The following is a 12,066-nucleotide window of genomic DNA, read 5'->3' on the forward strand; positions in this document are numbered from 1 at the left end:
CAGAGAATATTCACATGCCTAAATTTTGTGGGCTACACTTGCTGAAAGTTCATTCTTCAAACCAGGATATATGGAAGGAAAAAGATTTACAGAGCAGAAACCTCAATTGACTCTTGGCTTTGGAGCAAAATGCTCGAAAATATTTCCATAAGTGACCACATGGAGATACCCCTGGTGCTAATTCCAGGATGTAATTGCATTTCCCATTGGGCCTGGAGGATTTCTTACACTGCATCTCTGTCTCCAACACCACTCTGCACGTACCTCTGGCACCCCACAGGAAATCTGCGTGTTGGGCAATTTTCCTGTCAGCATTTGAGGTGAAGTGAAAGATATTTAATGCTGGTGTGGCCACTGTAGCAAAGGAGACCAAGCAGGATGGAAGAGCAGGAAAGAATTTTCAGCTGAGTGAAACCAAAGCAAAGTTTATTGCCTGTTGGGAAGTGCATTTGGAGTCTTGTAGCCAGACCACTGAATGCTAAAAAAAAAATAATAATAATCAAGGAAGTGCAAAGCTTCAGTGACACAAATTTCTCCATGCAATGTTTCACTCTCTCTAAAGCAGCAGAGGCTGTGGTTGAATGTTAAGCAGAGCTGAGCTGCCTCTTGTTGGTACTTGCAGATGTATTAAAGCCTGTTGGGTCGGATCCACAGCTAATGGAACTGGCCTGGTGCCTTTGGAGGCAGCATAATCACCTCGATTACTCATTTCTCTTGTTTGCTTTTAAAAGAGTAGCTCTTGTAAGTCATTTGCAGCAATAAAGCCTCATCTTTCTAATTCAAAATGGAAAGGCTTTTAATTCTTAAGTTACCCAGGGGACACTTTGCTCACCAAGCCCTCACTTTGTTCTCCTATAAAGCACCCACATAATAAGTTTTTAAGGAGAAATGGGTGTACTGAGCCATGAATGCAGAAATATTATTTCCTGCTCATGATGGGAGACATAAATGCTGAAATACAGGTGAATTTGTTGCCCTTCTTGAAGGAACAACTTCCAAGTGATTATTTTCTTCAAGCACAAGAGTGCACTGAACAGAGGTGCTTTAATTCATGCAAGCCTGACCTTTGGAAGAGGGTAATTTCACAAAGGAAATGCACCTCAGCTTTTCCCTAGAACCAGCCCGATCCTTGGCTGTGGTGTGGTGGTGGTCTTTGGGTGGTTTTGTCTCAGAAAAAGCCAAGATTTGGGGAAATTAGATGTTTGCAGCTGTGGGTGGCTCTGGCTGGGGTTGTCTGAGTGGGGAGGGAGCTCTGGAGCTGGGTTTGGAGGGATGTCAGCTGTCAGAAAAAGGCAGTAGCAGAGCAGGGAACACAACCTGCAGTTCCAGGTGTGTTGCCAGGAGCTAATCCCTGAATCCATTCTTGCTCAGGGCTCCCAAAGCTTTCCCTGCACCAAATCCAACATCAGGGAGGAGTGAGAGGGGACGATTTTGCATTCATGAGACTCTGCAGAGGTTGAGTCTTGGCAGGCAAGGAGACAGTTTATTGATGACTTGATTTATCTTGTGTTCCTGTTAATGCATTTTAGAAGGGCCTGTGATGAACTGAGGCATCCATTGCCATGTCCCACGTGGAGTGACCAGAGGAAATGTCACAGCCAAGGCTGTGCCAGGGCAGCAGGGAAGGGCTGCACATCAGGAAGGCTTGGAGAGGATGTTTCTGTCTGCTGCAGTCCCACTAATTGAAAAAACACCTCAAATTAGGGATCTGGAAGGAAGCCTCTTCCAGCGTTGCTCAGCTCCTGAAATGGGCTGCCAGGTGTTCTCAGGATGTGGCTTTGGGAAGAAAAGCTCCTTTCTGAGCAGCTCTTGAGTCACCCTCTTGTTTAATTTGGGGGCTCTGCTCCATTTCTTTTGGAGGTAACAGAAACACAATCATTGAATGGCCTGGGCTGGGCAGGAGGGACCTGAAAGATCACCTAGTTCCAGTGGGAAGGCTTCTGACAATTGAAAAAGAAAGAAAATATTCTTGAAGGAGGAGGGGAAAAACACCTTTAAAAACCTGTCTGGTCTGCCAAAATGGCCATGTATTTATTTGGTGTTCCTAGAAACAATATCACCCCATCTCACTATGCCTGCCTGCTTGATGAAGGAATTTTTTATTGCATTAAATAGCAGAAAAGAGAAAGCAAACCCAACAGAGCTTTTTATTTACCTAAATGGAAATTCACTGATACTCATTGGTGCAGGAGCTTTATTTAAAATGGCATTTAGAACTTCCATAAGGAACGGGGGCTTGGAAACTGAGCCATGAATTTTCCATCCAAGGGGTTTGACTTGGCACAGGGAGATGTCACGCAGCCCGCAGCTGGCACCAGACACTGTTAAAAAGATCTGAGGCTATTAGTGCCTAAACAGCCACTAGAAATTATATTACATGATGGAGACTGGCTAATATAATTGAGCCAGCTAGTTATTGTGTGCATAATTTAATTATTTGACAAATTGCTTAGAAACACGGTGTGCTCCTTCCACACTCGTGCTGCTCTCACAGCTTTAGGAGGCGCAGAGCAGAGGAATTGCTGCTGGCTGTCCTGGAAAAGAGATGTTTCTTTTTAACATTTGCAGACTTGGAGAGGTTCTCTGGTGTTGTCACGGTGGGCTGGGATGTGCAGAGATGGGTAGAGCCCAGAGGGACATGGCTGGGAGGGGAAATTGGCTCAGAGACAGCCAGTGCTGTTTCAAGTGCACTCTTCCGAGGCTTTGGGGTACTTGGATAAATGAGCCTCTCTGCACTCTGTGAGTGTTTTGGGATTTCATTGCTGGGCTGTGTGGGCTGAAAGGAACCCATGGAATAGTGGAGCAGAGACTCACAGAATGATTTGGCTAGGAAGGGACCTTAAAAATCATCCAGTGCCACCCCCTGCCATGGGCAGGGACACCTCCCACTGTCCCAGGTGGCTCCCAGCCCTGTCCAGCCTGGCCTTGGGCCCTGCCAGGGATCCAGGGGCAGCCACAGCTGCTCTGGGCACCCTGTGCCAGGGCCTCCCCACCCTCACAGTAATTTTTTTTTTCCTAAAATCCAATCTAACCCTACTCTCTGTCAGTGTGAAGCGATTCCCCCTTGTCCTGTCACTCCAGGCTCTTGTAAAATCTCTCTCCATCTTCCTTGTAGCTTCTCCAGGTACAAAAAGGCCGCAATGAAGTCACCCCAAAGCTTCTCCTGCCCAGGTGAACAATCCCAGCTCTCCCAGCAGAGCTGCTCCATCCCTCTGATCCTCTGGTGCCTCCTCTGGGCTCTCTCCAGCAACTCCAGGTCCTGGCTGTGCTGGGCCAGGGCTGGGGCAGCTCTGCAGGTGGGGTCTCACCTGAGTGGGCACAATCCCAGCCCCTTTGCTGCTGCCCACTGGGGATCAGCCCTGGAGCAGATGGGAGAAGTTCCTGGCTCCCAGGATGATCCCATCCTCACCTGTTCTTATGAGAACTGGGACCAGGTTGCTTTATGGTCATGAAATATAAGTTAAAGTACCAAAAAATCCCACCCACCTTAAAACTTCACTAAGAAACCTCACAGCATTATGGAGTATTTTCCTATAGCCCTGAAAATGTAGAGACATGACTAAGGATATTTTCCTCTTACAAAGCATCTCCTAAACAATTCTTCTTAAGAATCTGGACACCATCTGGAATAAAGCTGTGCTGTAATAATAAAGAACAATCCTACATCTCCTTGAGCAGTACTAAGCAAATCTGAAGACCCAATTGTGTCACTGTTTTTTGCAGTTAGCCTTTCAAAATTTCGGAGGCGAAGCTGTTGCCACAAGATCAGCAAAATCAGCAACTTATTACAAAAATATTTTTAACAGTGGGAAGTAAAATGACATTTTTGAAGAAGTGCAGTCAGATCATTTTCACTGCCAGGGTAGATCAGGGTGTCTGGGTGCTGGGCAAGGCAGCACAGCAGTTCTGTGGTGCAGAGTTTGAGCAGTGGGGCAGCTCTTCCTGGGGTGAGTTTGGGGGGTACCTCATCATACCTGACCCATCTCAGTGTCCTGGCTCCCTCCCTGCTGACACACCAGAGTTTCCTTGCAATAACAACCTGGATCTGGGTGTTTGCACTTGGATTTCATCCTGGAATACACAGAGGCCACCAGGCTAGCTGGATCCAGGAGCTCCTGGTCCTTTAACTGCACCTTCCATGTGGAAATCTGATGGTGTCAATCTTCCATCTCATTATCAGCTGAACAAGTTATGGCATGAAGGGGAAAAAATTGCCCTCCTGAATTTTTCATTGTCAAGCAGAAATCCTTATGATGGATTCAGGAGGGCATGGATGAATTTGGATGCCCTTAGATGATTTTGTGATTTTTTTTTTTCCTGCAAGTTAACTGGGTTGTCAGGGACTGATGGGTTTTTAGGTGCAATGGAATTGCCATAAACCACAGGAAAAGCTTTGCTGCCTCTCCAAGCACAGCTCTTAAGCTCCTCTCTGAAATAACCTTGACAGAATTTTTGCCAGTTTTGTTCATAATAAATTTTGCCTTGTTCTTTGCCTTTCTTCTTCTACAAAGACTAAAATTAAAACCAAGAGAACTTCCTCAGCTGAATTGCCTATTAGAGGTCAGAAAATTTCCCAATACCCAGCAACGCTGAAGGTATCTTGTAGAACCAGACATGGCAGCAGCAGAAGGATCCTTTCCTGAGAAACTGGAATTTTGTGAAGAGGCTGAGAAGAGGGCAGGAACAAAAATAGGCAGCAGAGGCTTCTGAGATCCCTAATTCACGTTACAGCTGCAGAGAGTAGGAAAATGGTGCAGAATTTTGTAGGGATTTTTCTGTGATAAATGATTTTTATCTCTTCTCTGGGCCTGGCTGCTTTTCCTGTAGGCAGCAAGGCTTTTCTTGGTTGGCATCTTCTTGGCTCTGCTCCTGCTTTAAGTGTATGAGCAAGGAGAAAAGTGTCCAGAGTCAAACACTGATTTACCAGAAATTTAGAAATAAAATCACGCCTGGTATCTAAGAAGTGCCACCCACTCTGAAAGAGGGGAAATTTAGGTTGGATGCTGGCAAGAAATTCTTCCTTGTGGGGGTGGGCAGGCCCTGACACAGGGTGCTCCTGGATCCCTGGAAGTGTTCAAGGCCAGGATGGACAGGGCTGGGAGTGGAAGGGGTCCCTGCCCATGGAATGAGATGATCTTTGAGGTCCCTTCCCAGCCAAGCCATTCCATGATTATATATTGTATGAATAAGGAATAAAACTGTAAAAACCTTGCAGTGGAAAAAAGCTGTTAAATAAATGCCCTGCTGTTTGGATGTGCCATTGTTCTCTGGCTGCCTTTTAAACAAGGCTTTGTGCTGGAGTGAGAGAGGGAAAAAGGGAATTTTTGATGAAAAAGGAGATCCTGGGCAGCTGATGAAATCAAAGAGAGCAGGGAGGATGCTTCCATGGGCTGCATGAAAGCCAGGTTAGCTGGAACACCACTGCAATTAGGCATCCTCTGCCTGGCACAAAACCTGCTGGCACCTGATCTCCTGCTGCCTGATGAGGATGGATCCTTTTATTCATCTGTGCTGTGTGAAAATGCAAAAAAATGTTCTTTATCTGTGGGAAAAGGGAGAACCACCCCAAGTGTGCTGCTGTTGATGGGAGCTCAACATCATCCTTCATGGATGTTAAGGGCCTCTCCCACATTTTTTGGAGGATGGGGGGAATGGAATGTTTTGGTGTGGTAATGATGTTCTCTCTTCTCTGCTCCCTCTTAAGGGAACCTTTGGGAATCATGTGAGATTTTGAGGAGAGGGAAGGCAAATCCCCCCCTTCTTTCACCCACTCGAGCAGTCACATGTGACAGATTCATGCCTGCAGCACTTCTAGGTTTTATCTGCTCACTAAATTTTATTTCCCCTCTGTGAGTGTTTATATTGCTTAGAGACTGCCAAGGTTCGTGTTAATCATAAAAAAAAAAGTGGAGGTTTATTAGGTATTGCAGCTCTGTGATTCTTTGGTGTGTGAATGTTAATGAAGCTTTGTATGCTCTGGAGTAGTTGGAGAGGTGGATCTTAGCTCTGGCATGGCAGAATATCTGGGGGTGGATTTCTCTTCCCTTTGGGTTTTAACATCTTACATGACATTTCATCTGGAGCAATTTTCCACCATTTATCAGCAGGTGTAATATTGTTACAGCAATTCTGTGAGTGCAGGAAAGGCAGGAGGGTGAAAATGGGCTCAGGAGGGAGGGGAGAGCTCAGCACAGATCAACTGGGTGTCAGCACTTGGCCAGAACAGAGGGAGATTTGTTATTTTTGGGGACTCAGTGGGAGGACAAGAGGAAAGAACCCCTCAAATTGCAGTTCTAATGGTTATTTCCATAGGCTGTGCATGCACGTGGGATTGAGCAGAAGAGCCATGAAGAGACATTTATTCTCACTGCAGACAGCTCAGTTCTTTCTGCTTCTGGAGGCTGAGTTTCAAGCAACATTTATTTTCTCATTGTACGTTTAATTTGGGGCACAGTAGCCAGACTGGAGAGCTGAGCATTTCTTATTTCTGAATTTCCAGCCAGGGCTGCCCCTCAGCATTGGCTTTGGTAGAGCAAGATGAACATCTTGCTCTAATGCCTTCAAATTAACCTCAAAGGACACTTGTGTCACTGTCACCGTGGTTTAGTACTGGAATTAGAGGGACAACCAGGCCTAGCAGGCTCCTCTTTTAAACAGGGAGGAGGTGATGGACCTGTGTTCTACAGGGGAAATGCTCCTCCACACTGACCTGCCAGCAGGATTGTGGTGGCTCTTTATGGGGAGGGATCTGGTTTTCCCAAGTCTCCTGTTGGAAAAAGTAGAGTATATTTAATCCAGGAAGTCTCTCTTTTTTACCACACCAAGGGGACTTATTCTTTTTTTTTTTTTTCCATGTGTAATACAACTTCTTCTGGGGAAACAAATCATGTCAAATTCCATTTGCATCTGCCTTGAATCCAGCTGAGCCTTTCTCCCCATGAAAAGGGACAGACTCCCCTAGGATGGGAACCCAAGGGTTGCCATAAAGCTGCTCTGAAACATTTCTATCCACCCCTCTGAGGGGGCTCTGAGAGGAGATGGATCCCAAATTTTCTTGGTTGGATTGGTGCAATTCATACAACTGCACTCCTTTAGTGCCAGATCCCTCTGCAGCACTCCAGGACTCTCTAACAGTGTTCTCCTGACTCCAGCAGTAAATTCTGCTCCCTCTGTTGCTGCCTTTGGCTTAATTGACCCATTTTGCAGCAGATGAGGCCCCAAGGAGAGGTTAAACCAAGCAGGAACATTAAAAGGCAGGTCTGGGCTTCAGTGAACTCTTTGTCCTTGGCAAAGCCTCATAGCCCCAGCCTCACCTTTTTACCTTTTATTCTAAAACATTCAGATTAAACAATAAATTCAGGGATCTCTCCTGCTAGATAAGTCTCCACAGCTCTCTCTTGCCTGTGTTTTGGATGTGATAGGTTTTTGTGGAATTATGGGACCAAGAAAGCTTTGGGAAAGGGAAGGATGGGAGTGTTTTACAGCTCCTTGCTCAGTCCTTGAGGAGCAGACAGCTGAGCAAAAATCAGTGATCCCCCGGGGCCTCCATCCCAGACAGGAGTAGGGACAGAAAACTTGCTGTTGGGTGAACTATTTAGGAGGGACCTGGAAGGGCTGGAGAGAAGGGAGCTCCAGCAAAGAAACAGACAGGGTGACCTGCTGGGCAATGAGGAGAGGGGAAATATTTGAGCCCCAAAGAGGGAATTGGGTCTGGTACCTCCAGCCCCAGCATCTGCTCTTGGGGTTTTGTCAGTAGTCGGGATATTGTCCTTTTACAGCTTGGAGAAACAGAGGAGGATCCTCTTCCTCCTGCAGGGCACAATTTATCTGGTGGAATTGCCCAGGAGGCACAAAGGGATGTGAGCTACAAAGATCTCCTTGCTCCTCCTGCTCACCTGCTCTGCTCCCAGAAAAGTGGGATCTGCCCTGGCTGCAGGGCACTTCATCCACACTCATCAGACCTGGAATGGGAATTCTGGCTGCTGCAGGGGCCTGCTGGGCCAGAGCTGAGAGCACCAAATACTACAGCAAAGTCTGTACATTTGCAAGGGGTTAAACACAGGAATGTTGAAAGTCTGTGGGGGGATGGGAATGATGTGGGTATCCAGGATATTGGATCCAGCATTCAGTCAATTACCATGCTTAGTTAAGTACTGCACGGTGGAGTGAAGGCTGCAGTCTGTTAGAATGTCTGCTCCTATAAGTCATTTAATTATGAGGTTGCTCACATGCCATTTTAACATATGTACAGTAACATTATCCCTCTTTTCTAGGTCACCATCCTCATAAGCCTGGCTCTGGCATTCCTTGCCTGCATAGTGTTCCTTGTGGTGTACAAAGCCTTCACTTACGACCACAGTTGCCCAGATGGATTTGTTTATAAGGTAAGGAACTTCAGAAGGATGAATTGCCTGAGCTAATGACAGGCTCTAATTGCCTGCATGGTTACAGCCCAGGCTGCTCTTTTTATTTTGACCAGGCCAAACAGAACATTTGGCAGGAATGTGTTGAAATGGAAAAAGTGTTCTGGGAAATGTGGACATGCATCTGCCTCCATCAGCTACTGTTACAGTGTAATTGTTGGGATTAGCATTTGGTGAACACTACAGACAGATGTTCAGCAACAATCCCTCATATTTGTGAATGGATTTATTGCAGCTGGGATCCTGCATTTGCTTCCCACACTCCCAAGTAACTGATGTTTACTGGCATACATTGTAATGCAAAGCAAACTGCTGCAGTGCTGACACTCTGTCCTTTGTGAAAGAAATCCAAATTTGCCCAAGTAGTTCACTTCTAGGTGCTCTTGAGCCTTTATCAAGAGCAAACCCCTGTAACAATTGCTAAAACCCAGTGATTTTGTACTGAATATTCACAGAACTGTTTGCCTGGTCTGCTGAGATAAAAATATATATATGTTTTGCAAAATAATTCACTGACTTCTCACTGTGAATAAATTCATAAATTCACAGGAGTCTTGACCACACTGGGGATAATGTGTGAGCTGGAAAATAGAGAAAGATTGGTGTATTAATCATTGTGAATTACTCTCTTAGGTTATATAAAAAGGGAGAATTGGGATTGTTCAGCCTGGAAAAGAAAAGGCTTTGGGGTGATCTAATTGTGGCCTCCACTATCTGAAGGAGCTACAAGAAAGATGGAGAGAGACTCTTCACAAGGGGGAATGGCTTCAAAGTGACAGAGAGAAGGTTTAGTTGGATATTGGGAAGAAATCCTTCCTGGAGAGGGTGGGCAGGCCCTGGCACAGGGTGCCCTGAGCAGCTGGGGCTGCCCCTGGATCCCAGGAAGTGCCCAAGGCCAGGCTGGACAGGGCTTGGAGCAGCCTGGGACAGTGGAAGGTGTCCCTGCCCATGGCAGAGGCTTGGAATGAGATGAGTTTTGAGGTCCCTTCATAGAGTCATGAATTTCAGAATCAAATCCAACCTGAACTTGTGAAAAGAGCTGCCCCATTGGGCTGTGCCTCCTGCCGTCCCCAGCCAGCTGCTCATCCCACAGTCAAGGTAACACTCTCTAACAGAGCAGCACAAAGCAGCTTTTGCTGCCTCTGCCTGTCTGGGGATGAATTCTGGCCTGGGACCAGCAGGTGAGCAGAGCTGCTCAGCCCAGCCCAGTTTGGTCCCTCCCTCATTCCACAGCCCGGATCCCTGAGATCTGCTGCCATCTGTTGCCAATAGCAACGGGTTTGGAAGGCCAAGCCGGGCTTGGTGCTCTCCAGGGCAGCTGCAGCAGTGTGAGTGCCAACAGGAGCCCTGAGAGCATCACTGGTGCCATCACTCTGCTTCTCTTTGTGCTCTCCCCTCCCAGCACAAGCGCTGCATCCCCGCCTCGCTGGACGCCTACTACTCGGCACAGGATTCCAACTCCCGGGGCAGGTTCTACACCGTCATCAGCCACTACAGCATGGCCAAGCAGACCAGCTCCCGGGCCGTGTCCCCCTGGCTGCCCTCGGGCTCGGCCAGCCACGACAACAAGGCTGCCAAGACAGAAGGGCATTAAAGGGAACGAGCTGGGCGGAGCTGGAGCGGGAGGGCGGGGGGACAACACCCGAGCGTGCCCTGCGGGGCAGGAGGGAATCCGACCCGAGGGCAGGAGCAGCTTCATGGATATTTCTTTTTGTGCGTTGTTCTCGTTGATTTGTAACCGAGTCGAGCTCTTGTACAAAGGCATGTTTGATGTTGACTGTACCTTAACGATGTAAAAATATTTTTAAATCATTGCTTAACTATTTGTTAGAAAAATAAATTAAAAAACAAAAAAAGCAAGTTAGGTAAACAGCCAGAGAGGATAAAAGCAGCAAAGAGAATCCCACCAAGTTTTGTCAGCGCTGGAAAGCTGTGACAGAGGCTCCACATGCACTGAAGGGAGAGCTGGAATCCTTTCAGGAAAGGGTAGAGAGAACCTGGTACAAAGACATTGTGGTGCTGTTTGATTTGCCAAAGGGGAGATATTTTGCTGTCAGATTGAATCCAGTGTCAGTGTTCATTCACTGACAGAGAAATACAGGCATCCCCTCCTTCCCCAGACATGCTCACGTGCAAACACAGACCCTGCACAGTGCCCCAAGGAAACCCAGAAAGTTCCTGGTGTTCCTAATGAGCCACCAGAGTGCTGCTGGTCCTGGCCAGGCTCTGAGGCTGAAATCCAGGCTGCTGCTTGGAGAAGGAGCAGGATGGGGGCAGGCAGAGGCTGCTGCAGTGAAATCTTGAATAAACTTTTGAGCACAGGACTCAGGAGTTCAGGACTCTACTTCTGCTTCTGGCATAGATTCCCTGCATGAGCTTTGGCAACTTCCATGGGGCTTCATCCTTTGGGACCCGCTCTCCTGAGGGTCACCAAAACTCAAAGAAATGCCATTATGATCAGAAGAGCATCTCAAAAATTCTGATAGCATGGAGCCTCTAAATTTCAGCCCCTGATTTTCCCATGAAATGGGATGCTCCTGCTTCCCTCCTTCAGCTTCAGCTCCTTCAGCATTTCCTATAATTCCAGGTCACTAGAGACAGGTAAAAATCAAGTCTCTGCTTGCAAACCCAGAGCAGACCCCAAGCTTAATCCAGTCCTGCCCAGAGTAACACATCCTCTCCCCACAAATGGCACTTGAGATTAGTGCAGGCTGGTGGGATCTAAAACACCCCCAAGGATTCTCTTTTCCCAGAGCTGCAAGAGCAGAGTGCCCAGGCAGGGCAAGGCTCACCTTGTCTGAGCTGCTTTTTCAGATTTTTGGCTAGGCTGGGATGGAAATTAGGAACTGGCCCCTTCTTCCCTCGCATTGGGCAGTTTTGTCCTCCATGTCAGAGACTCTGGGCAGTGTGTGAGGGCAGAACTCCTCAGTCCTGCAGGCATCATGATAAATAACTGTATAGTGTAGCTAAAACTGTAGTGCCAAACACCATTGTCTGACTCCCTCTCCTCCCTTCCCTTTCCACCTGTAAATTCATTTCTCACTCAAAATGTACAAACCGCCCCCTCCACCAACAGCCCCAACTCCAGCAAAACCACTGAACAGTTTATAATTTTGTGGTGTATTTTTTGTCAGTAGGTAGCAGAGACTGAAGTATTTTTTGGTGTAATTCTTGAACTTTTCTGACGGGATTAAAATAAAGTTCGATGTGACTGAGAGTGGCTCCCGTGGGTTTTCTTGCAGGTGCTGGGTGGCATTTGTGTGCTGCTGCCAGGCAGAGGCTGCACCTTGCACCAGCCCCAAGGTGACTCTGCATTTCAGGAGGCATTTCCAGAACTTCCCATTTTCCCCTTTTAATGCCTGGATTTTATTCCCTGTGTTCTCACCCATTTCCAATAGGAAAATAATAATTAAATTGCAGCTCATCTTCTACTGCTTTACAGTGGAGCTCCATTTTAATGGGAATTCCTTTCCATGGACTCCCTTCCCATTTTAAAACCAGTGGATTATAGGAACTTTTCCTGGCAGCAATGTCCCCCTTGCCATCTTTTCCTGATGCAGGCATTCCTTGGAATGGGGGGTTCAAGGAAATCCAGCTGGCAAACCAAGGGCCACAGCTGAACTTTGGGAAAGTTGAGCTCTGT

General features: G+C 47.1%; 1 protein-coding gene across 1 annotated transcript in view; it reads left to right on the forward strand.

The window, feature by feature from the left end:
• The window catches only part of NSG2 (neuronal vesicle trafficking associated 2), a 30,656-nt gene extending 19,018 nt beyond the window's left edge, over positions 1-11,638 (forward strand). Inside the window, exons 4-5 of the mRNA XM_059860254.1 lie at positions 8,274-8,384; positions 9,826-11,638. Of these exons, the coding sequence (XP_059716237.1) occupies positions 8,274-8,384; positions 9,826-10,017 (303 nt within the window). The 3' untranslated portion in view covers positions 10,018-11,638. The remainder of the gene's footprint in view (positions 1-8,273; positions 8,385-9,825) is intronic.
• Positions 11,639-12,066: the final 428 nt, after the last annotated feature.

This window comes from Haemorhous mexicanus, chromosome 15 (genome assembly GCF_027477595.1).
Source record: "Haemorhous mexicanus isolate bHaeMex1 chromosome 15, bHaeMex1.pri, whole genome shotgun sequence".
In the NCBI taxonomy this organism is placed as follows: domain Eukaryota; kingdom Metazoa; phylum Chordata; class Aves; order Passeriformes; family Fringillidae; genus Haemorhous; species Haemorhous mexicanus.